The sequence below is a fragment of the Sinohyriopsis cumingii genome, chromosome 7, assembly GCF_028554795.1.
Source record: "Sinohyriopsis cumingii isolate HCF-2022 chromosome 7, ASM2855479v2, whole genome shotgun sequence".
Lineage (NCBI taxonomy): Eukaryota > Metazoa > Mollusca > Bivalvia > Unionida > Unionidae > Sinohyriopsis > Sinohyriopsis cumingii.
In genome coordinates, this window is record NC_142967.1 from 2,710,131 (window position 1) to 2,737,543 (window position 27,413).

The window sequence follows — 27,413 nt, forward strand, 5'->3', positions numbered from 1 at the left end:
AAGAATGACATTTATGTACAGTGCAACCCCGTTATAATGCGAATTCGGATATAATGCGGTTGTGGCATGGCTCCCGAAATTTCTTATATTCATTCGCACATGAAAAAATATGTTTTTCCAAGTACATGAAATAGTGTATAAAAAATGTATTATCATTATGGGGAAGAGATCGCGTATGAATTCGAATTTAATATGATCGTGGCATGGTCCCTGACATTTTAAATACATATGTATTTTTCCCATATTGGGAAAAATACTTTTTTTTTTAAAGTACAAAGAAATAGTGTGTAAAACGTTTATCATTTTGGGGAAGAGTTCGCGTATGAATTTTAATATAATACGATCGTGGTGTAGCTTCTGAAATTTAACAATATCACCAGCTTCTAGTAGTGTTATGCCAAAATAAACATTATTGGAAATGTTACTTATTATTGGTCCACGAGTAAAGCCAGTAAGTCATCCTTGTGATCGTCTTCAATTAATTCTGTATACAATCGTTGGTCAAACAATAGCCATTATGTGTTTCTTCTTTAACTGCATACACAACCAAGCATCAGACAATACGGTGGTTGATAAAAGATTCTCACAATTTAATAAACATCAAAACAAAAAAAAAAAGCCGCCAACATCTTTGCTGGGATTGGCGGTGTTATCAGACGCAATCAGTTGACCAGTAAATAATGTCCGCTTTATTAGCTGGAAATTGAAAGGTTATGAAAGTGTACATGCATTCAGCTTTAATTTTTTTTTTTTAAAGTGACTCGTGATCATTGCAGACCTACTGCACTTAGTTATTGAGTTTTACACATGTATGGGGTTTACTTATGAACTCGTTATTTCATATTTTTAAAAAAAATATTTTACCGTTATGGGAAAGCAAGTTCACAAACTCAAGTCATTCTCTGTGCTTTGTGCAATGATTAGTATAGTAGTTTTCACACGATTCTTTCGATATTCACAAAATCTGAAATAAAAGTTCTATGCACGCTGAAAGAGTGTTGAGTGGTAATTATTCGTGTTGTAGTTATTCAAATGAACAGGCGTACAAGTATTAATTATTGGAAATTTGCAATGGATAAATGTACACGGAAACGCATATGAGAAAATTTTAGCTGGATGAAATTTGTACTGACACTGGAACGTAATGAACTGTACATGTGCTTCGTCTTTCTTAACCTAATTTTGCTGTTAATGTTTCCCATTGAATTCAGACACATAATAATGTGTGACAAAATTATTGAAATAGTTTAAATATCTATGCAATTTTTGCAATGGAATTACATATTTTATGGATAAATTTCAAGCCCCGACAGTATATCAGACGGCAAGTAAACGGTGTTGATACTCTGTTCATGCTATATATTAGATGTTGAATTTAGACAATGATCTCGGAAAAAATATTGAATATTGTAAATCTGTGCAATTTTTCAATGGAATTACATGCATTATTGATGAACTGAACGCCACAACGGCACGATAATATACGTTAGACATGAATACACGTATATGTGCCAATGAGTTGTTATCTGAAAAAGTAAAATACTGTAAGACCCCGCATTAACGTGACCCTGATATTAACACAATCCAATTTTTTGGACCCCAATTATCATGTTATAGTGGGGTTCCGCTGTACTTTATTTCTAATCAGTTTTTCATATATATATCTCAAGATTCTGTTTTACTTCTTAAAATGGTATGCACAGTATACAAGGCTGTTGCATATTTGAGTTGTAATTGATACTAAATTAATTTCTACAGGACTTTAAGTCTGCATGCAAGCCTTGAAAATTGATGAAATTAATGCTAATAGAAAATCGGTTTTTTAAAAACGAGCAAAACTTATTCAGGAATCATCCTCGTTAATAAAATCATTCCTAAACCTAATATGTTTCCGAAACCCTGTTCTGTACTACAACTTTTCCATTCTTTGTAATACAAGGATTAAACCAAATTTGTGTTTCTAAAAATTGTTCAGCTGTGACTTTTTTTAATGATCTAGTTAGTTAGCTATAAATATGTTTCAAAGACGTCTAGCCAAAATGGATCAGAATATTTTTTCACCAAATTAAGAAACTTTATTTCAAATAAAAAGAAATTATCAATATTGATACTGAAAACAAAGAATCATCAGACAATATTCTTCTGAGCCATGTACTTTTCAGTGCACTCAAAATCTTAAATATATCAATCATATTTATTCCTCCCCTCATGATAAACCTCCACAGAAATATTCTTTTTCATTTTGTCCTTTGACCCATGCCATTTAAATTTGTAAATTATTGTATTTAGTTCTCAAGGTAACCACAGATTCAGTAATGATAATAAAGATGAATAATTTTACAGCTAGCTAAGCTCTTCCAGTCTGCAACATTTGACATTTTGACCTGTAAACTAATGGGCTTCTTTCTTAACCCAAGTGCAAATCATGCACAATGCTTGGTAACTGTAGATGGACAACTCTTGTCAGAAATAAAATTGATAACAGATGACCATCATATGTTTCACCTTCAGGCAGGTCTACAGAAAGGTGTCAGAGACAGAACATTCAATAAAACCTTGCTTGCATTTTGTTGCTTTTACAGTTAATGACTTGTTTTCGATGAACACAGAAAATATTCACATTGGGAAGCAATATCCATTAAGTTTCATAAATTTAGCATACATTCAAAGGAATCAAAAAGGAATCTTTCTGTCATCATCTGACATACTCATACAATCTCAATGACATAACAAATGCTAACTATAAAGTATCCCAGGTTGAATGTTGCAAAGTAATGAGATCTTTTACAGCGCATTTTAGCCAATGAATCCAATGAAAACAGCATCCAGGAGGAACAAGAATCCTGTTAAGATTGCTAATACGCTTGTCAAAGCAAAACAAAACTAAAGCAGAACACAGACTTTATCATTAAGTTAACACAAAACCATTTTTTGCATAGTATAAAGCCACCAACCTGTACTCGCTCCAGAATTCGGAAAACAGAAGTTCACACATTTTTCTAAATATTGTGGAGTCCAGAATGTATAGAAAATTGTAGACCCATTCTCGAAAATGGAGTACAAGACCAAAATATTAGATGTCCCAGCAGCAGTGACTCACAGTAGAGAGAATGCAGACCAATGACAAGGAAGTGACCCCTTGATGCTTTCACATGTCAAACAATAATTTGCATGGCTGTTGTTGTAGGGTTTAACGCCATTTTTCAGCACACGATAGGCTATACATGGCGGGCAGTATTAATGGTGGAGGAAGAACCCAGGAAAACACCGGGAAAGAACCACCGACCCACGAGAAGCTATTGGCAAGCTTTCTCACATACCCACGGTGGCTGAATCCGAGACTCAAACCCACACTGACAGAGGTGAGATGGCAGTGATCCGTAATGGAGAGCGCTTTAGACCACTCAGTCACTCGGGGCCCCCTGCATGGTAGTTCAGGGTTCGAAACTAACATTTTTTATAAACTAGTCAAGCAGACTAACAGGACAAAATATATACTACTCCACAGCAAAATCTATTTGTCCTCAAAATATATGTACATAACACAACAATAAAGATTTATACACAATATAAATTATACTGATTTGCCATCAGTTTGCCCCAATTCATAATCTTCTCCAGCCGATTCTGAATAGTCCTCCATATACAGTGGTCTTCTTCGTCTCGGTCCACAAGAGTTCCATAAATATATAGCTGGCATTGGATCATAATCAGCAATGTCTACCCTTAAAAAGTGAATCGTTAACAAGACATTCAATAAACTGCTGCGCAATCTGCATCTAAGCAGATTTTGTCATTTAAGTCTCATGGCCACAAATGAAAATCTCCAAACTGTGTGGCATTCAATACATCACATTGCTGTTTGCCAAATCAGGCATCCAAGTGTTCTGCTAACTGTTGACCGTGTCCTCTCTAGCACAAAGTGATAACTGCACTATGTTAGGGAACTTTGTTCTTTTAGTACAAAACCATGAAATTCTTTTATAGGTCCATTACCAATATCCTGCAGAAACCTTTTTAACCTAGGTCTGTCTCTTAATTTCAACTGTTCCAAGAACTCTCAGGTACACTTCAGACACCAAACGACTCATTTTGAAGAAACAATGACAACTTGGACAGTGAAATTATGACATCTGTCAAGAAATGGGCATAATTAACAAGATGCAAATCTAGCAACATTTTCAGACAGACAACTGCATTCCCAGTAGCTTCAAGTCTTCTAGGTGAAGGCTGATCAGTTTTAGTCAACGTCTGGAGGTGGCTGACTATTGCTGGATATGATTTCCACAAATTGTCCAATGCCCTCTGCCAACTGCCAACCATCTAGTTCCACCAACACGAGTAATGACTATCTTGGTGATTCCCAGCACCTCACAAATCACTTCTATTTAAAGAGCTATTCCGATAAAAATAGTAAAGTCCTGTTAACAGCTCCTTAACTTTTGCAAGGATAGGCTTTTCTGCCATGGCAGCTTTGTAAGCTAATTCCAATTGATGAGCATGGCAATGTATTCCTACAAGACATTTCTGTGATTCTCTAAATCTAGCAATAACACCATTGTTTTTTTCGGTATTGACAGCAGCTCCATCAGAACCAAATCCAACAAGTTTACTTTTGTAATCAGGAATTGCAATTGATGCAAATGCATCATCAATAGCTCCTAAAATCCCATCAGCATTAGCTCATGAAACTTCTGTCATACTCAAAAATGAAGTGCATATTTGTCCACCCATGGCAGTTCTCACATAATCAACTTCTTGTTCACGGAACCCTTTATCAGTGGAACCATCACTGATAATACTAATAAATGGTGCTAATTTAATCATTTGTTCAAGATTATTTCTTGCACACTGTGCAATAAATTCTGAAAACACTTGTGCCTCTTTGTCACTACCCTTTTTGGCATCCAACTGAACCAGCCACATATAATCGCTAAATGGCCTTCTCATTTTGGTTAGGGCATGTACATTACTAAACAAAATTGACATTCTTCCAACAACTTTTTTGCTTAGCATCATGACAATTTTACTTGCAGATGACTGTCCTTTGGGTTTCAATAATTCCTGACTGGTGATTATGCATTTCTGATGGATTTGTGATTGGGTTTCATGATACACTATTGTTTCCAACCAGAAATCGGAACATCTAACTACAAATGAGCTTTTTTTTTCAACCTCCATTTTTGACTGCTCTCTGCAGATGCTGCAAAACATTGTATTTACTTTGGTTAAAGTTAAGTCATGGCCGACCATATTTCCACTTCTCTAGAAAAGTTCGGTTCCTACTTTCTTTATCATAATGTTTGTCGCATTCCCTTTTGTCCTCATTATTGTCAGTCTTCAGCCTTTTGGCCGGATTTTCCACACCTTGTACAAATCGCCACATTGTTCTCTTCACTTTCTTTGTTTAACTATGATACCTGGTCAGTGCGACAATAACGCTTTGCACATCATTTGTAATGCTTAATATAAAGCACCTACGTGATCTGGATTTACATAAGGGAGTTACAACAAGTTCAGTAACAAAAAATAGCAAGTTATCTGTCTGCATTTCTATTATGGAATACATAAAAATATACCAGAAAAGTAAACTTTAGAATAATTACATGCATTCTTCTTTTATTAGTCAGGCAGACTTGTATTGGAACATTTATTAGTCCGTGAGGAAAACTATTAGTCGCAGACTAACGTCCGTCTGTTAGTTCAAACCCTGTAGTTATTATCTAAAAACCACAAGAATTTTACTAGACTGTAAAGAGATCCTCAGTGTATCAAATATTGTGTGTTTCATAATACCTCATTTAAACTAAACCCTTTATATTAGCAAGTTCTTTAAAGGGACTGATGCTTTATTGTCTGAGAAGAATTTCCAGGAATTCGAACTGCTCAAAGTTGAATCTATCTCTGATACTTCCGTCTGACAAGCTTTTAAAATTAGCACATGCTGCAGCCATACTTGATTTAAGATCAGCAGTCATAACCTAGGTCAGATCTGCACCATTTGGACCAACTAGATTACTCTGGTAAAAACTCAGGTAAATCTCACTGTCGATATAACTTGCATTTAAATGAAGTAGCAATGGCAAATTCTCAAGACAGCTTACATGGTGACCATACCGAATTGTCATAACAGCACAATTTCATTATGTACAATGTTGATCAAGATGACATCATAAGAAGTCTTCTGGTGAAAACCCAATGTTTACATTCCATCTAGGAATAACAGTAACATGATTGTGACATGGGAACTGTGGTGACTAAATTGGTCATCAGATCAGCACAGTTATTATTCAAGACCAACTTGATACCACTGTAAGTCTTTTGGTGAAAACCCCATGCTGATAAGACTTTTCATTCAGGAGTAGCAATATCAAGATTTTCAAGATGGCTGTTGTGCAAACCATATTTGATATCCTGCTGGAATCATTTTCATCTAGACACTACAAGAAATCTTTTGGGGAGCAACCTATGCTCTTATGACATTTTGTGCAGGAGGAGTAAGTGATAAGATCGCAAAGATGGCTGATATTATGGTCATATCAGTTGTCATTCCAGCACTGTCCTCATTTAGAACCAACATTATAAAAAGTCTTATTGTGAAAACTACTTGTCAACATGACCGTCAGGAGGAGTAGCGATAACAAGATTTTCAAGATGGTTACTGTTTTGCCCATACTGGATGCTAGATTGGCACCGTTTTCATTTAGGACTAACAGACATCGTAAGAAATCTAACAAACATAATTAGAAGTCTTTTAGTGAAAAACCCATGTTGACAAAATCAGGTGGAGTAGCAATTACAAAAATGTTCATGATGGCTTCTGTGGTAGCTATGTTTAATGTCTGAGCAGCTCCATTTTCATTTTGGACCAAGTAGGCCTAGGAAGAAATGTGTGTAAAATTTAATGACAATTGTACCAAAGAATTATCGATACCAAACTTTTAACAGCTAGACAGTCTATTACCAGTACAGGTACAAATAAATTCTGTTAAACCTCTAGGAACCTACCATCCCCTCCTTTCTGCAAGACCTCTCCACAAACTGTCTGTTCGCACCATTCTTTCTATCAATTTCTTCCACAACATTCCATCTGAAATGACTCTGTACCATTCTTTGCAAACCAACTCTGCTGCGTAGAGGGATTTGGCATCAAGGTATGATAGAATGTTCTCTGCTACATGATCTAGTCCCTTGGCTGGAAGCAAAACCACAAATCATTTAGTATTTCCAGTGGCAATTGGAAACATTAATTATGAAGCAGAAAATTAGTTCAAACAAGAATGATCTTGACAATGAAATGTTGGCCCATGTGACATGGCTAAATAGAAGGACTAAAAAAAACCCAGCCAGAAAGTAGTCAATTATTATATGGTTTGCCACTATGAAGTGTTCTAGTAGCAGATAACAGCCATTGTTAGCATTAAATATCAAGCAGAAAATAAATTCAGACTACAGTGATCCTGACAATATGATGATCCCTTTTCTAACTAATCTTTATACATACAATTTTCAATCTTACAATTTTAGACCATAAGGTTTATTATGCTACAAATAACCATGTGTTGTGCAAATGCGGCATATCAAGAAAAAGACCACCAACACCCTAATACACACACGCAGAGGTATCACTAGGATTTTAAAAAGCCAGGACTCCCCATTTTGTTAAATACAGGCATCCCACCAGCAAATGTTGCAGTCCTCTCCCAGAAACTGTGGAACAATTCAGATTAGAACTATTGGTTGCTATTGAGCTTAATTTCCACATTCTTTATACCATTGACATACAGCTCTTGTTTATCCAAGGAAGGGTCTTGTTCCAAACACTAAGTCAGGCATGACACATTTTCTTATACTTGATTACTGTCCCATATGAACTATAACTTCTAGCAGCTTTAGTAATCTAATGAATCTCATTACAATCTTCAAGTTGCCATTTAACTCCCAAATACTTATCCAAAACTGCAAATGGCATTTTGTCTAATTCTCAACATGTCTTGATTTCAAGGCCACATGCACTACATATTCAACTATGCTCAAAAATGAACATAATCCGTATTTCCTCTGACTCCTGATATCCCATTTTTATATTTGGACATTGGTGTTTGCATGTAGGGTAAGTCCACTGCCTATCGAAAAGTTGGCATTCACCAACACTACATGGTGTCAGCATAGGGTAGCTGCTTATTAGACGATCTAGCAAACTTGAACAACCTTTAATCAACATACACCTGCATGAAATCAATTGGAATATGATTTATTTTCACAGAAACTGAGTATAACATTAGTTACATCTTTAATACGCTGACAGATGAAACTAAATATAGCGTATATGAAATTCTACCTGGAACTCGCCATTTACATTCCTAGTCACATGACTACACAAATCTCACAACTTATATGTCACTGACATCAGAGGTCAATAATCATGTGACATCAACAATAAACAGTCAGTGAGACCATAATTAATGAGACCATTCCAACTTCATTGGTAATTTAGTTAAATGCATACAACCTTTTAATTACTGAATCAAGCAATATGTTATATTTTTTCTTTGGTTAACTGCCTGTAATGATGGGAGGAGTTCCAGACAAAGAACTGGCAAAAAGATTTAAATGTTTTAAGGCAAGTACAACAATCAGACTTTCTGGGCTATGGTATGGGGAATTCTAATTTCCAACTAAGGATGCTCAGGACTGTGAAAAAAAATGGAACTTCAATGGAACCCCTGTATAATCTTCATAAATTATGACATTTTTTAAAGTCTGGTCACAAGCAGGTCAAGATAAGAAAAGTTCCACTATATGCCTTGCTACAGGTTTATGCAGTCAAAACAATGAAATGGTTAGCTTAACCAAAGGATTTCACTCACCTGGCAGTGCAGATATGAAGTCTCTTTGTAACATTGGCTTGAGGAATGTATTAACCTGACCATGCTGATAATGGCACATACGAGACAATAAGTGTTCCACAAATGAAACTTGGTCATTTTCATTCCAATTGTCAAAATATTTGGTGCATATGTCTTTCTCTTGTAAGTATGTTGATGAGGGCTCGTGTGTCTTTCTATTCAGGGAATTTATCTGTGCAACTGCCTCAGCCTGAAAATAAGAAAGAAAATTTTGTTTCATGAAGGCAATACGAAACATACATGTAGGCAACTTTTAATAGCAATGTCACTGATAAGTGATACACGTCCCACTACATACAGATTAATAACCTTGTACAAAAGGGACAAAAAATTTCTTAGCTGACAATTAACCCTTTACGAACATCAGCTTGAAGGTTGCGATTTATTCATGAAGTTAGTAATTTTGCATCTCTCTTGAGGTTACTTCTTGTCCAATAATAAATATTTTTTTGAAGTGGGAAATTTTGTTTTTGCTCTACTTAATGAAATGGTCAGTTGCCAAAGCAACCAAATCCTGCCTAGTATTTGCAACGAAATCATGCTCTGTAGCATCAAGGTCATGTATGATACACTAAAGTGGGTAATATTACAGAAAGGTAGACAGATGTAGCTCTACAATGACACCAAATAATCTTAAGTTCTAGTTGCACTACAAAATACAGAGGAAAAAATCTAACTTTTTGGAGCCGATCTTTTCCCACAAAAAATTTGCCTGTGGTCGGAATCTGGTTTTGTGTCTGGATTTTAGACTGTTTGGCCTCAGATTTAGGGCAGATCAGTCTAAACTGCACACAGACAGATGAACCTTGGCAAAAAGTAGGATAAGATAGGCATTTGGAATAATGAGTGGTCTTGATAAGAAAATGATGAGTTCGTTAAGCAAAAAAAACCTCTTACCCTTCTGCTCATGTGCGAGTGAAACAGCCAATGAAAATCGATGTTTCTAATACAACTAGGCATTAGATTAATGGGAAATCACTTGGAAGTCGATGTATTAGGATGTATTCAGAAATAGTCCACAAAATGGTGTTTCCTTCTCACATTTCAGTCCAAAATGACAAAAACCTCCTGGGGTTTATGAGTTAAGAAAGCAAAAACAACTTTGCCCTGTGATATTTTAGAGGTACATTAACTGACCATACTTTTTGAGATGCCTCCTCACCTTAGCCAGGTTAGTTCTAGTGTTGTGTTGTAGCGAAGTGTATTCATCAAGCCATCAGTAGCTAGGCATAGTTTTTATATCAGTTACACAAACAAACTCGAGCACATTCAGAGGCAAGTGTTTTGACAACTGATTGACCATTAACCCTTTCCAGAGTAATTTATCCAATTATATGTATAATTTTATCAGCTATCAGATAGTATCACTGTCCGATTTCTGCATGATGTCAATCAATGATAACATGTACAAACTTGTGTTTCAAAGATTTAATATTAGGATGTAAATAGCAATTTGTGTTTAAAGATCAGAATCAGTGACTTGGATATCGTAACGGCCTCTTGTACACTATTTTGTCATAAAATTAGTTTGAAACTTTAAGTGAACCAGTAACAGAAATAATGACAGACATCGCCATGTATGGGAAGTACCAGTTTAATTGTCTTTTATCATACATCATTGTGCAAATATATTCGGAAAAATATACAATTCATAGAAAGCAAAGTCAAGGTATTATGTTGTATAAGCTTTAACTTTAAAATGCAATTATGTAGGTCAGAAAAATAGGACAATGTTATCAGAGGTCTCGTTAGGATTTTTAAACTAGGAGTCCAGGACAATGCTATGTTGTGGAATTCATGAGAACGGAGAAGCATTTTAAGGTCAATGTTGTTTTCTGACTTCACTCTTATTTGTGAAAATACGAAGAAGAAAAAAAGCAGCAAAGCAGCTACTATTTAACCAATGTCTAAAATTACTATGAGTAGACAAATAAATTATAAATTTGCAATCATATCAATGGATTGTTATAAGGAAGCAAAGCGAGTGATTACACATTAAGAAAACAACTTCTAAAAATAGATGCACTTACATTAGACCTACAAGTAGGTCTCTGTTTCTTTTCTCTGATAGCTGTCAGAAAAAAAAAGCAGAGACATACTCAGAGATCTCAAAAACGCTTAATTACGCGTATTTGGATGCCAATTTTTGATCTGGGACACAGAAAATCATGGAGGCGGGAGTCCTCCGTACGCAATAGGTGTGCGGCAAAATTCAAAGACTTTCCAGTCCTGCTTCAGCCACCTGCTTTGTGGGAAAATGTGTTAATCAATTAGCTCTGCTGATATTTACAATGACAGAATTCAGTGACTGAAAGACCCCTTGATGTGCATATATGTGACCATTATAAGAGTACATCAAAAAGAACACGATGCAATAGTTGGGCGGCAAGTTCAAAGGCTCTGACTGGCGGCCGGGTGGGAAAATGTACTTATATTTACAGTGATTGAATTCAGAGTCAGAAAGACCCAGAGATGTACATGCGGTCATTTATAAAAGTACATCAAATTAACAACTTTAGCTTTTGTTATTGTGTTCATTTCCGAATGTACTGGAATAAGTAGTGCAAGTGACCTCAGCATCAAGACATGTTGAGTCTTAGACAAAATGCCATTCATAAATTTGGATATGTATTTTGGCGTTAAACAGCAAATTTGCGAAGATTGTAATGAGATTCAGAAGAGTGCTAAAGCTGCTAGAATTGATAGTTCGGATTGGGACAGTAGCTAAGTGTAAGAAACTGTGTGATGCCTAGCTTAGTGTTTGGAATAAGTCCTTACTTGGATTGACAAAATTCAGTATCACTCTGATGGACAAACAAGAGCTATTTAAGAGGTACATTGACTGACCATACTTTTTTTAAAATTCCCCTCACCTTAGCCCAGTTAGTTCTAGTGTTGTAGCGAAATGTATTCATCAAGACATTAGTAGCTAGGCCTAGTTTTGATATCAATTACGTCAACAAACAAACAAACTCTTGCCCATTCACAAGCATATGTTTTGATAGCTGACTGACCATTAACCCTTTTCTGAGTAAGGTAGCAACTAAATTTCCTGCATGATATCTTTTGGTGATAAGACATACAAATATGAGTTTTAAGATCAGAATCGGTGATCTGGATATATATTAACTGCCTCTTGTACACTATTTTGTCATAAAATTAGTTTGAAACTGTAAATGAACCAGTAGGCCTAACGGGAAATAATGGCGGACTTCGCTATGTCTGGGATGTGCCAGTTTATTAGATTGTCTGTTTTCGTAAATCATCAGGCAAATATTTTCAGAAGAATATACAAATCATTGAAAGCAAAGCCAAGGTATTATTTTATTAAAGATTTAACTTTAAAATGCAAATTATGTAGGTCAGAAACGTATGGGACAATGCTATATTGTGGAATTCGCAAGATGCGCTTTAAGGTCTAAGCTGTTTTCCGACCTGACATGTATTTGCAAAAATACGGGGAAAAAACAGCAAATTAGATACTATTTAACCATTGCCTAAAATTACTACAAGGACATAGACAAATAAACAAACCATAGATTTGCAATCCTGTCAATGCACTGTTGTAATGAAGCTATATTAAAGTGAGCGATTACATTATGAAAACCTCTCCATCTAAAAATAGATGCACTCACATCTGATAATTCTGTAAGAAAGAAGGGACTGCAACTTTTGATGGTGGGACTCCTATTTTTACCCAAATGGTTGTCCTGGACTCCTAGTTTTAAAATCCTAGCGAGACCTCTGCCTACTTCTTTGTCTACATTCATGTCTGTGTTGATTCAGATGGAAACAAGGGTTTAGTTCCTATACCCACTATAAAGGAGCAGTGTCTGTAATTTTAAGCATTTTAATAGTGTGTTGTGTGTGAAGTTCTGGTAATGTTTTATTCACAACAAAGCAATTAGGAAGAACCGTATGATCTAAAGACATGCATGTATTTGCCCTCATGTACATGATACAGGGATTGCGTCAAACGTGGTTAGAAATCTTTGAAAGAGCCATTACTGAGACTATACAATTTTTATCAATTTTATTTACTAACTTGCAATTACAATAATGTAATCTGGGTTGCTTAGTTAAAATTTGTTAATATGTAGTCAAGGTCTCAGTACCCAAATAACAGCACTCTGTAGCATGTTTTGATGTTGACTAACATCATAATTATAAGTTAAATTTTCAGAAATATCTCACACTTGGCAGCTCATACCGATGCTTTTCTATAAATTAAAGCCACAGTGTTTCCCCTAGGGTGCAAGACTGAGAGTCAAAAATCACCCTGGTGTCAAAACTGGGGGTCAGACTGAGTTAAAAACAAACTTTGGTATCAAAAGTGGGGGTCAAATTAAGAGTTCTGGGGTCTCTGAAGCGCAAATGAGGGTAAAGGGAAACACTGAGCCATAAGCTGAATTAGGTTTCTTTAATGAAACAAATAGATATATTAATATGATGAGAGTGTTCAGATAGGTTCACTTTGTTCAAGATTCTATCATCCTTTTAACCAATTTTGATATTTCTGGCTTTTATCACATTCCAGCTAACTGAAATATTGGCCAATGGAACTTGAAAACATGTCCACTTGCTTGTGTGAGAATTTGAAATTATTAGAAAAAAGACATTAGAGTAAGTAAAGTCTGACTAAAATACTGTGACTTTAATTTGTAGAAAGCGCTGATATGGGCTTCCAAATGTGCGAGATTTATTCCAGAAAATTTGACCTAACATTGTGAAGTTAAATGACATATGAATATGCTAGCGCAGTTTTTTGTTTAGTAAGACCTCTACCTCAAAAGCATAAATATCAGGGTTGATGTCTTGCAATGTAGTACTACGAGTGGGCTGTACTATACTAAGATGAAAGGAATAGGGTAGCAGAATAGTTTCTGAGCAGTGCGAGATGGGGAAGCAGAATAGTTTCTGAGCAGTGAGAAATTTATTTAGTACTCATATTTTAAGGTTGTTTGGTTGGCAGATAGAATTGAAAATGTGTTAAAAATTCGAGACGTAAAAAGCAGACAAAATATAACAGGTGCCTGAAATCGAAAGGAGGGTGAGATACCTCATCACGAGTTTAACAAATCTAGGTCTGCTTTACATTATAACAAATCGGAGGAAATTAAAACAAATACAGCTAAAAAAAAAAAGTTAAATTCAGTTTGCTCTTATTTCTGGTAAGCCAAAAATGGTTGTCTTGTTTTGTAGTCCATGTCCGCTGAATAGTAACAATGAAATGGACAACACCATAAAATGGCGTCCATATAACGATAAACTTGTTGCGACGGATCATTTGTTCATGATTTAAAGATGTTACCCTTTTAATATCCAATCTCTCATCTGTCGACGGACAAGTCTCCATTTTGCTTTCCACGTAGGACATACTTCGATGAAACACTTGTAACAAGTCTCCTACACAAATGAAAAATTTGTCATGGAAATAACTTTCTATATTCCAGCTCTGAAAGAAATTACATGACGTCACAACATAAGTGAAAGAAATTTTAGAAAGAATAAAAATTTATATAGAATATTTTAGAAATTGTATGCAAACAAATAATGTTTAATATTAGGCAAGAATTATAAAATAGAAGAAAAAAAAATCCTTTTAAATAATCTCGATCTTGCGAAAAGACGTCATTTCCACTATGGCGGCCTACATGGACTTGAATATGGTAGCGGAAGAACCGGCTAATCTGTTCAGTAAATTAAAGATTGCAGAAAAATGTAAGCTGAGAACGTAAAATAAGAGTTTTGATTTCAAATCAGATATTCGCACTGTTTTCACTTTTGTCGAGGATACATGTCAAGACGGGCGTGTAAATATTGTGCTTTATTGATACATGGTCCAGTCACCTATTCTCGATAGTACTATAACATATTTTCTTAGCTCGATATTTCAGTATTTGTTCAAGACTTTTTGTGATTGATATATCGTATACCTTGTACATCAGACATAATTACCTTACTTTCAGATATTATACACTAGTAAAAAGTTGTATACTATCAAGGTAAGCTTTGTATGAATTCATGGTAAATGGTCATATCGCACCCTTGGTCCTACAATTAAAGACATAGCACATGTTGGTTTTGTTTTAGTACTATGTCTTACTATCCAAGTAATGCGCTTGTATAGCGTGTTCCGATGTCGTTGACATTGGAACAAGTAGTCAAAGTTTCAGGAGTATTACACACATTTAGTAGCATATATAGACACTCTTCCGCTATATTATGTGTAATTAATATACTTACTGTGCTGTTTTTATCCTGGCTTAATGAAAATACGACATACCAATGGATGCATTTTCATGTTCCGTTGACATACAGTTGAATTTGTTGCAATACGACAGTAGTCGAGGTATGCCGAAGTATGTTTAAGTAGGTTCATATGGTGGATATGCTTCTTGAATGAAACAAAACATTGCTTTACAGTTCCAATAGGCATAATATATTTTTATTCATTTTGTTAAAGAATAATATTTCAACTTAAGCCGATTTCGTTATTCCTGGCTTTCATCGCTTTCCAGCCAACTGAATGTAGGCCGACGAAACTTGAAAACAGGTCCATTTCTTTTGTGAGAATTTGAATTTATAAGAGACAAGACATCAGGGTAAGTAAAGTCTGACAAAAACATAACTTTACTTTGTAGAAAAGAACCATTATTTTAGTTGCCAGTTGTGTGAGATATTCCTGAAAATTTGACTTTTGTTACAATGTTAGTCGACATCAAAACACACTACACAGCACTGTTAGTTAGGTTGTAGGACCCTGACGCCCAAAACAAAAATATCAGCATCAAGGTCATACATGTAGGACTAATCGCACCCTGATCATGTTGTACACTAGTCAAGTTATGTCGTACCCAATGCTGAAGTTATGTCACACCCACGCTTAAATTATGTTGCATCCAATGCTAAAGTTATGTAAAGTTTTGATACGTCTTAAAATAAAAAGGAATGTACAATGAAATGGATGAAAAAACAGATGCATATAGGTTCGAACTAAAATAGTAGATGTCAGTATAAAATTATTGAAGGAATGAAAAAAAGAGGTATAAATAGAAGACTTGTGAAATAAAAGATGCAAATTACCACAATGAACAAGGGTTGCTGTTTTAATATGGTCTTTTATTTCCTGTTTTTATTATACCAAACAATAACACAATGAAATGCATAGCCAATAAATAAATAATCTCCCCAAATCAGAGGAGAAAGTCTACATTTGCTTTAACTATTAAATCTGGTTAAATATCTTATCTTTGTTATTTTGTACACATTTTTATGAGCAAAACAACATAGTTCAGAGTATACAGTATAGTTCAGTTGCCTTGCTTGGCACTCAGCATTAAAAGGTTAGTGTTAGGACTGGTTGGCATGTTGTCAGGATAATGTGACTGGTGGGATATCATGCTACGGGTCTGTGGCATAGAAGGCACTATAAACTGCCACACTGCAGATATTGTAGCGATATGACTGATAAATTGTTAAAGCTGCATTAAAAATCCCAATCACACACACACACTCCTAAGTTTCCTTTTAGACAAGAGCTGCAACTGAATATTTACAAACTGGGCCTCCTTAAATAAACAGCCAATCAGCACGTACAGTGGAAGTTTTCCACTCTTTGTAGTTGAATTGACCCCTGTGATGCCACCCCTCAACATCATCGTTAGTCCATATTGACTGCATAAATATGGTCCAGCTAGCAGGGTGAATATGAATTTGGGATCCATTGCCTTTCGATATAGTTCCATAGATTGGATAAAGGTCTGTTATTGGTGGTTTTCTCTTGCAGTGAAATCAAGGCTGGCTGTATGTATTCCTGTTGTAAAAATAGCATAGTCATTAATTTCTGGCTGAAACTATGAATGGACTTGTTAACTTTATATGGTTTCTGAAGCTGATCTTTATACCTTGCCTCCAAATAGTTTGAATCTAATGAATGACACAACCTTGCATCTGAACATCTGGAAAAACTGATATCACTCCTTTCCACATAGCTGCTTCAAAGTCTGCTACACTTTTTTCATTTTTGGTTCAGTGTGAATCATATTTTTAATAGCTTTTAGCACCTTTTTGTAATAGTTCCTTTTCCCGACATAAATGCGAAAGCTAGTGGAACTTGTTTTTATCTCTCCCATTTTTTTAATGAGTGCATGAACACTAAATAATTGGGTAAATGGTGGTTTGGTCACTTAGAAAGTGGCGTCAATATACCATGTTTTTGCCTTTGGTTCATTGGTTGCTCATGTTCAACATCAACAACAGGATCTGTGTTGTCCAAAAGTGGAACAGTATTAATTGAGATATGAAGATCTATCATATAGCCTCATGTTAGATTCCATATCATGATTGTTCTCAATATTCAGTCTGCTACTTGCAAAAAGGGGTCACCAATTTCAGATGCATTCAAATCTATAGAGTTATAATTATGGCATGTCCACTGTAAACTGAGTTGTACCCTTACAACTAATCTGCAGTCTTTTAATGAGATACCAGTAGCAAAAGTTGTGTTGCCACATATTGTGGCCATCACATTGGATTGCATGTTGTCTCTGTAACTTCTTTTTCACAGTATAAGCATGCATTATTTGTATCCATTTTGAAAAGTAATGATTGGGGTGGAGTAAACATTTAACACTTTATACCTAATCATAGTGTCTTTGTCTCATGTTAGATTCCATATCAGCCTCAGCCTTGATATTTATGTTTTGGGCGTTGAGGTCTTACTGCCTAAATAATGGCACTGTGTAATATGTTTTCATGTTGAACAACTGCTTGCTTTTGTAATTGTTTTAATTGAGAAAAATTTCATCTTCTTATGAAGCATGGCATGCTAAAATTTCAATTTTGGACTCCAAAACTCCCTGACACTGTTGTGTTTTGAGAAAAACACAATTTAAAGTAGTCTTCAAAAACAGAAACAAAAACACCCTCCCATAGAAACACCGTTTCTGTATATGCCCGTTACATGTAGGATGTATAATCGATAAACAGTCATAATTGGAGCTGATGTAAAACTATCATTTGGGCAGCTTAAATAGCCCCAAGAGCAAAGAGGTCATGTATAAACTACCATTTCACATATTACTTAATTGGCTGACAATAGCTAGTGAGAAACTGACATGTGTTTGAAGGCTGTCGTGGGTGAGCCCATTGCTAATTTGCATAGGTAGTATCAGGAAGTGGAACAACCTATTATAGGTAAATCAAAGAGATGCTAGATGTGTGTACAAGAAAAAAAATTATTACATACTATTGCCTTGAACTAAAATGTTTAAGCCATGTTTTATATTTTAGACAGGTTTATGAACAGCGGAAACGTTTGTTTGAAGTTGGGTTTTGCTGCATATATAGAATGCAAAGCATGATCATTGCGGTTGTCAGAATAGTGTTAAGTGTAATTCATTTTTGAAGCCGATCTAGGTTTGCTATCAGAAAAGCACAACAAAAATAAATTTCAGAACTCTTGGTTGACATCTACTTTATGAAGCACGCTAGCATAGCGATGAACATTAATGACACTTGCATTACCTTCAAGCCACTTGAACCCTGTTGAATTTATATTCAAATTGTAACTATTGCAGCATTGTGTGACAATATTAAAAAAGGAGAAATTTTGTGAATGTGAACATTGAATTCTGGGCTTGGGAAATTTCATTCAGGGCTTTCTTTAAGTCACCAGCCCGGAACTTGTGTCAAAATTTTTTTCCTTGGGCACTGTTGTTTGATTGGATTTTACACCATTTATAAGTTTATAACAGGAACATATGCGTAGTGACAAGGATTGTACACCAGATGCACGATACTGTCAGTGAATGCTCTTTCAAGATTTAATCATTTGAGGCTTTTTTAAATATTTCTAACATTGATATACCACCTCTGATATCAGTGCCTAACAGTAAAAAGGATAATCTGTTTTTTCTTATTAGTGGCCTAGAAAATACACATAGAAATCTGTCTGGAAAGTGAGCCAGTCACCATGATGACTGGCACCTGGAATGGTAAGAAGTCAAGAACCAGCATGACTTAGTTTTTAATTTCCTTTCAAGAAGACAAGCTACTGGTAGCAGAAGTTAGTTGTTGACAGGTGTTTTGTCAGGGAAAAGCTAAAAGGGTGAAAAAAGATTAATAACATTTTCACAGTAGCCATTATAGGACTCTTTTGTCACTTTGCACTGATGTTATTACCGGTAATCACTTAAACAAGACCCAAACTACAACAAACATGTCAGGGGTCCCGAGTGGCCGAGTGGTCTAAAGCTCTCTCTGTTACGGATCACTGCCATCTTACCTCTGTCTGTGTGGGTTCGAGTCTAGGATTCGGCCAATGTGGGTATGTGAGAAAGCTTGCCAATAGCTTCTCGTGGGTCAGTGGTTCTTCCTGGGGTTTTTCAGGGTTCTTCCTCCACCATTAATACTGGCCGCCATGCATAGCCTATCCTGTACTGGAAAATGGCGTTAAACCCAACAACAACAACAACAAAAGACATGTCAGCTGGTTTTGCAAGTTACCATCCAGTTTGAAGCATCCCCAGTTCATCAGAGTTGTAGAATATCAAGGGCAGTATGATGAAACATGCACTCCCATACTCCATGGTAACTCTAAGGTGAATTCCAAATGTTACATCAGAACCAAACCAACAACAGTAAAATATGATTAAAGAAAGCATCAAACAAAATGTTGCAGCAACACCTATGAAAGCTAACACAGGAAGTAAATATTTTAACAGATTTTTTTAGAAACACATAACACTGTTGGAATTACAAGGGAAAGCAAGGACAGAAACGAAAAGGTGAAAGAAAAGGAGCTGATAAAATATACAATGTAATAGAACTTCTCTAAACAAATCCCATTGATGCAGAAATTATCCACACCAGAGACCTGCCTAAACCAATCATTTTCTGCTAAAATAGAAGAAAAATTAACAGACTTCAGATCCTTCCTCCAGTCAAAAGTTGGAGTGATTGATATCAATAGAACCATTAATCTTGGACTGTGTAATGTGACAGTAATGGTTCATAAGAGCCATCCGAAGAGAATCTAAGGAATCCTGTTGGGCCCTTCAGTGCTACATTGGGACAGAAAAACCTCTTCATACTAGATTCATTGTACACCTGACAGGCACCCTTTAGGCCTAGATCTAAGCTATATCAGAATGTTCATAGGTGCTGGTGACGAGAAAGCATTGACAAATGCAAATGACATGATATTCCTGGAGGCCAAGAGGAATCTCTGTGCAAAGCGTTTCAAAGACATTCTTAAGTAGCAGATGACTGACATAATGACAGAAACATCCGGTGAAAGAAAAAGAGTTATCAGTGAAATTATTTAGCCTTACAGAGTTGTCTATGCAAATGATAGTGTGAGGATTTAGCATGTTTACGGCAGTGTTGCATCTATGGGGGGGGGGGGGCATGTCAATGTGATAAGCATGGACTATCAGCAATGAAATCCACTGGTAGTAAATATAGTTAACTTCGTTATAAATACCTGTATCTGTTATATAACATTCCTACTGTGTACTGTTTCCGTACATTTCAGGTTAATATATGGTTTCAAGTCAACATTAAAACTTGCACAACTTTCTTGAAACGTGATCTCATTAACCTCAGTGTGATTCTTAAAGGCATTTAACAGTAACTAAGTTATCTTGGTATTAAAATATTGACATGATGCAGACTATACAATAATACAAATAATAATAATAATAATAAAATCAACAATAGTAATAATACCTTGATAAAAAGCCCACGTTTATACAAAATAGCACTTCTGCTATTCAAGAGATGTTTATACCAGTAGAATATGTATATTATTAACTTAAATGCTTTGCAAAAGATTTTAGTGTCAGTTTCTAAAACTTATTGCTTTCTACTGATCTTTGAGTTTCCCAGCAGTTCTTAATGCCGTCCAATAGTAAATATACATGCACTTTATTTGTAAGTACAGTAATATAATGCAGAAATATGAAAAAGAAAATGGATAGTTCTAGAAAACAGGAATTTCTTCCCAAATTAAAACTCTTTGACACAATTTAATAAAAAAAACTTTTTACAATTGTTTTATTCTTCATTGTATCTAACATACATTTAAAAGAAGTGTTTTTCATCCTTTTTATTTCTTTCATATCTCACACTGTTCCTTTTTTCTTTTTTTTTCTCCATTTTTGTTGATATATTTTATTGTTGGTTCATTTTTCACTAGTTTCTTCTCACTTGTTCTTTTTTCTTTCTGTTCCTTGGCTTTTTCTTACATTTGATATTTCTTCAGTACTGACCGGTAAAACAAAGCCTAGCCAGAGTTGTCTTTCTTGATGTTCAAAATAAATTTGTATCTGTTACAGTCCATGTTGACAATATTTATCGATTTGTTTTTGTACTATTTATGTTTTCATTTTTTATTTTAATGCTTTGCAATGTTCTTAGTGCCCAATTTCTAGCACTTAGAGCCTCTTTGTGCTTTTTAGTGTATCTTAATAGTTCTGCATAGTTCTTAGTTCATTTTAGTAGTTCTTAGCTGTGTTTACCAAGACTGTTAATACCACTCTGTGTGTGCATGAATACTTACAAATACCTAGCATGACAGAAAACAAATGCAGATTTTTTAAAAACTGACCTGAGTATGCTAGGATTTAAACTGATATATTGTTCATTGTACAGGGCACTAACATGTCATCAGTATTAGAAGAATGTTGCCACTGTTCATAAACTTGTCAAAAATATAATATATATGGCTCAAACATTCTCATTCAAGGCAATAACATGTAATGACTTTTGTTCTTGTACATGCATCTATCATCTCTTTGATTAACCTATAATGGGTTGATCCACTTCCTGATCCTACCTATGCAAATTAGCATAGTGGGCTCTTCCATTGTAGCCATCAAACATATGTCACTACCTATTGTCAGCCAGTTAAGCAATATGTGAATGGTGGTTTTTGGGTGACTTCTTTTCCTTTAATTTCTGCTATTTAAACTGCCCAATGGATAGTTTTAAACCAGCTCCAATCAAGACTGATTACATTGATACATGCTACATGTAACAGGCAAATGCTGAAAGTTGGTTGTTTTTTTTTGTTGGTTATTTTTGTGTGAAGATTACAGAAAATTGGGTTTTCTTAACACACGACCATGTCAGGGGGTTTGGGAGTATTTTTGCTATGTTTCAACAATCTGATTAAAATCAAATCTCAATTTCACGTAGGACAGTGCTGATATGATTCAGACTGTCCCGTGTTTTGGCAGGCATGTCAACATCTTGAGAACACATTTACACATTTCATCAGTGTGATCAGAGTTTGTACAGGCCAAGTAATTTTGTTTGGACAAGTCCAATGAACACCTTAGAATACAGCATGAGCCCTGTCTAAAATTAGAGGGGATTGGGCTTTCAGATTTATTGGAGTACTGTAGATTTATTGCATTCAGCTATGTGACTTCACATAATCAAATTAGAAACTATATACAGTAACATATTTATCATTCACTGCATACTATGATAAAATAGATAAACACTTATTTGATAAGGTTGAATCCTTCCATCAGGTCAGCTACCATGTTGTGTCCATGGGCAAGGCACTTTACTCTCCATTTGCTTCTGCACTGAATAATCCACTTGTGTTGGTTCGCTGTAGAAAGCAAACCAATCCAAAGGGACTCAAACGGTTAGAAAACATGTGGCACTTAATAGGAACATACTCTGACTAATGATGTGGCAAGGAGTATTGTGTTTAAATTAAATTTTTGGAGCACTTTATTTTATTTTCTTGAAGTAATGACTCAAGAATTTTAGGTAAAAATATTAATTTGGTTGGTTATCTTAAAAAAAATTGCATGGATGAAAATCCTCATTATTTTTATGACTTGATGGTGTAAGGAAAATGAGAGGGTATGAAAAATGATTGACAGTTTGGTGTGTAAGTCTTGATTGTTTGAGGTATGGATATGTAAGTTGTTTAAGTCTTGATTGTTTGAGGTGTGGATATGTAAGTTGTGAATCTGTTATATATGTGTAAGTAAATAGTATTCAGTTATGTATATAAGTAACTGTTGAATGCATTAGGTATGTATATATATGCAACTGTTGAGTTTATTAGGTATGTGTATGCATAAGTATTGAATGTATTAGGTATGTGTATGTGTAGCTGTTGAGTGTATTAGGTATGTGTATGTGTAGCTGTTAAGTTTATTAGGTATGTGTATGCATAAGTATTGAATGTATAAGAAATGTAATCATGTAGCTGTAGAGTGTGTTATGTATGTGTGTCTGTTAGTGATGAGTATATTAGGTATGTGTATGCATACGCATTGAATGTATTAGGTATGTGTATGTTTAACTTGAGTGTATTATGTATCTGTATGTGTAACTGTTGAGTGTATTAGATAAGATTATGCATAAGTGTTGAATGTATAACAAGGAATGTGTAAGTGTTGAATGTATTAGGTATGTGTATGTGTAAGCATTGAATGTATTAGGTATGTGTAAGTGTTGAATGTATTAGGCATGTGTACATGTTGAATGTATTAGGCATGTGTACATGTTGAATGTATTAGGCATGTGTACATGTTAGTTGAGTGTATTAGGCATATGTATGTGTTAATGTTGATTATATTAGGTATGTGTATGCATACATTTTTAGTGTATTAGGTATGCATATGTGTAAGTATTGAGTGTATTAGGCATGTGTATGTGTTTAGTGTATTAGATATATGTGTATGTGTAACTGTTGAATGTATAAGGTATGTGTAAGTATTGAATGTAGCATGTTCTGATCATAAAGCTTGTGCAGTAAGAGTTAGATTTCACAATTTGACTTTACTCATGAACAGAACTCATATTGCTCCTTACACTACTGTTATGCATGCAATGTTTTTCATTTCAGTGGGGTATGATATGGTGGCCATTAACCATGTTGTTGAAGATATGGCACTTTCGGCTTCTGCTTCAAAGAAGGAGAAAAAGAAAAAGGTACATGAATTCGTTTTGTATTAGCTATTTAACATCTACTTTTGTAAGTACTATGACTGTTAGTTTTAATAAACTATGTATATGTTTTGTCCATGTAACAGACTAAAAATTTTGAAGTAACTCAATAGCATGCATCCTGAGGGTCATAAACATACTGGATTAAAACAAATTGTTGTAGATTCGACTATATGCAAGTTTATTTTCTTGATGATGATGATGATGGTGGTTTGGTATTATGGGGTAAACACCATTTTCAACACATGATGCAAGGCATATTTTGTTTAGGGGAACCTGTGAAGAACCACCAACCTATGGGAAACTACTGGCAATCTGTCTCACATACCAACATTGGCCAAGTCAAGACTCAAACCCAGGCTGACAGAGGTGAGATGTCAGTGTTTGTAAAGACTATTATCTTAGACCACTTGGCCCAGGGGCCTCAGTGATGGTTGTTATTGTTGTTATAGGGTTTAACGCCATTTTTCAGTACAAGATAGGCTGTAATTATATGATCTTCTCTTGTTGACCATATCTGCTTGCTTCATTTTATGTACCTTTTATATCATTCAGGATAGAGATGAAAATTTACTGGATATTTTTGGGTAATTGCTTTCATTGATCTTAGAATTTCTTTATACTTCCATATATATAATGATTATTATTATTATTAAAATTATTGTTATTATTGGGGGCCGAGTGGTCTAAAGCGCTCTCCATTATGGATCACTGCCGTCTCACCTCTGTCTGCATGGGTTTTAGTCTCGGATTCAGCCAATGTGGGTTCTCGTGGGTTGGTGGTTCTTTCCAGGGTTTGCCTGGGTTTTTCCTCCACCATTATTACTGGCCGCCATGTATAGCCTATCGTGTGCTGAAAAATGGCATTAAACCCTACAACAACAACAACAACAACTATTACTATTATTATTTTATATGCCTAAATTAATATAGAGACAAGTATTAGAGTATATTTTCAGCCATCAAAATATGTGATCTGACACTGATCATTCTTTTTTTTATAGATAGTTATTCCCCATCCAAATGAAGTCAAGGTGGATGATGCTAAACTGCGTACCAACAATATTAACGTAAGGCTGAATGGCTTTTTTTTACATAGCACAATTAGTGTGACTTTCATCTAATGTCTCTACCCTATTACAGATTTCTGACTAGTTTTGGCGGTCTTTGACATGATAGTGCATTCCTATTCAAAACATATAATTATCAAGGATGTGATACATTTAAAAATTAGCTGGTTTTTTAGCGGGTTACAAAAAAAACAAAACCTGGTATCCTAGTAGAAGGCATTTGAGTATGTTTTCATGACATAAAAAACCATTTACCTTGTTATGTGACATTATCCTTTGTACTTCCACTTTTGTGACCTGCCGCTAAAGTGGAGGAGACATAACTATGTTACGATTGTTTATCAATTCGACCCTCGATCTTTGCATGGTTATGTTATGGGCTTACCATGTATACCTCCTTATCATCAAATCCAGCTACAAATTGCACAGACCCAGATTTGCCATCACTTAATGTTTCTGCAGATCTAGGTCTATGCAGTTTGCTAGGTGTAATTAATGCAGCGAGTAACATAGACCCTGACCTGTGATGGCAGATCATGATCTATGTTGTTTGCAGTTGGTCTCAATGTATATGTGAATAAATATGTTATATTTCATGTTTTCAAAGCTCATCAAAATGCAGAGATGCTAACTAATTGAAAAAAATATTGGAATCACACCTTTATTTAAGCCTGCATCGTTTATGAGCCAAATTTAACCACTTGAGAACAAAGAAAAATTGAAATCACATTTACACAACTGGTATGCATTCACTTATAAGTCAAGTCCATCTAAAAACAACAAAGATCCTGATTTGCCATAGAATAATGTGCCTGCAGATCAGGGTCTATCTTGTTTGTTCTACTGATTACTCCTAACAAGTTGCACAGACCCAGATCTGCAAGCACATTATACAATGGCAGATATGGGTCTGCAGTTGGACTCGTAATCATGTATCTATGGTACTAATTCATAGATACTGTCTGGGAGTGTGTGATTTGGATTTTTTAAACGTAGCTTTAACAATTTTTCAGTCATATCGCTACGATGTCTGCATTGTGGCAGTTTATAGTGATGTCTAGCACTGGAGAATCATGCCACAGACATGTAGCATGATGTCCCCCCCAGTCACATTATCCTGACACCAGGCTGACCAGTCCTAACACTATCCTCTTAATGCTGAGCACCAAGCGAGGCAGCTGTTAGTACTATTTTTTTCTAAGTCCTTGGTATGACTTGGCCGGCGATCGAACCCATGATCTTCCACATCAGAGGTGGACGATTTAACCACTAGGCCACCGGAGTGGTCTGGGAGAAAGGAAGATGTCAATGGTGAAGATTAATGAACTGTATTAGTGGACCTTAAAAACCTCATCAATAAAGCCAATTTATGCTGAAAGTATAATTGCAGCTTTGAATATGCTGGACTTATTTAATTCAACAATTTCAGGATTATTTACTTGACCAACTTTCATGTGTACCATAAGACTTGATTGAGACAGTGCTCATTAGTTTTGTCTGAAAATGAGTAAAGTGTGAGCTTCAACACATTGTTTCATTAGTAATTGTGCTTCAAACAATAGTTGTACTATTTTATGCTTATTTTGTTCACTGGGATTAAGCATGCATGTATAAAATGAGATGTGCATTCATGAGGATTTAAATTTTTCAACAAGTTTCACACGAATGAAGAATCGATTTGAATAAATAGTGAATCTAATTTTCATATACTAGACTACTTGTCATTTATTGTTCCTTTTGTTTTCAGTAATACCAGTGTTGAAATACTTAATGGTTTTTTCTTGTTTGTTTCAATTCTTACCTACTGTCATAACTTATCAATGTACAACAGGGAGTGGAAATTTGAGTGTCATAACTTATCAATATACAGTCGGGAATGGAAATTTGAGTGTCATAACTTATCAATATACAGCAGGGAGTGGAAATTTGAGTGTCATAACTTATCAATATACAATAGGGAATGGAAATTTGAGTGTCATAACTTATCAATATACAATAGGGAATGGAAATTTGAGTGTCATAACTTATCACTATACAGCAGGGAGTGGAAATTTGAGTGTCATAACTTATCAATATACAGCAGGGAGTGGAAATTTGAGTGTCATAACTTATCAATATACAGCAGGGAGTGGAAATTTGAGCTGCTGGAGACTGAATTGATACATATTCATTGAAACAATATAAAATCATACAGTTTAAAAAAAAATAAAAAAAATACATATAAAAGCCAATATTTTATTACCAGATTTCAGAAATAACGTTTGTTTATCAACTAGCTTTGTGGATCTCTAGGAATGGAACACAGCAAGGAAATGGGGGTGGGGTTGGCTTCATCATATATGGCTAATATTCCATTGGGTTTAAATATTTTTGGTGTGGGGCAATGACAAAATTCATAAAAATTCATACCTTCACAAAAAAATTAGTAATACTAGTAATTTGTTTTAGACAA

General features: G+C 35.2%; 2 protein-coding genes across 7 annotated transcripts in view; one reads left to right on the plus strand and one right to left on the minus strand.

The window, feature by feature from the left end:
- The window catches only part of LOC149794639 (F-box/WD repeat-containing protein 1A-like), a 56,620-nt gene extending 42,243 nt beyond the window's left edge, over positions 1–14,377 (minus strand). For all 5 annotated transcript variants that reach the window (XR_016422175.1, XM_089964250.1, XM_089964246.1 and 2 more), the window contains exons 1-3: positions 14,221–14,377; positions 8,871–9,099; positions 7,009–7,195 (exon numbers count right to left, since the gene is read on the minus strand). Coding sequence is in view for 4 of the 5 variants with exons in the window: in XM_089964250.1 (XP_089820376.1) it covers positions 7,009–7,195; positions 8,871–9,099; positions 14,221–14,286 (482 nt within the window). In the remaining variant the exon portion in view is untranslated. The remainder of the gene's footprint in view (positions 1–7,008; positions 7,196–8,870; positions 9,100–14,220) is intronic.
- Positions 14,378–14,539: 162 nt separating this feature from the next.
- The window catches only part of LOC149794640 (ribonuclease P protein subunit p30-like), a 36,319-nt gene continuing 23,445 nt past the window's right edge, over positions 14,540–27,413 (plus strand). The window contains exons 1-4 of one of the 2 annotated variants that reach the window (XM_089964252.1): positions 14,545–14,630; positions 15,431–15,514; positions 23,791–23,876; positions 24,896–24,961. In XM_089964252.1, coding sequence (XP_089820378.1) covers positions 23,802–23,876; positions 24,896–24,961 — 141 coding nt within the window. In that variant the 5' untranslated portion in view covers positions 14,545–14,630; positions 15,431–15,514; positions 23,791–23,801. Of the gene's footprint in view, positions 14,631–15,430; positions 15,515–23,790; positions 23,877–24,895; positions 24,962–27,413 lie in introns of both variants that reach the window. The other variant, XM_089964251.1, reaches the window with a different exon arrangement.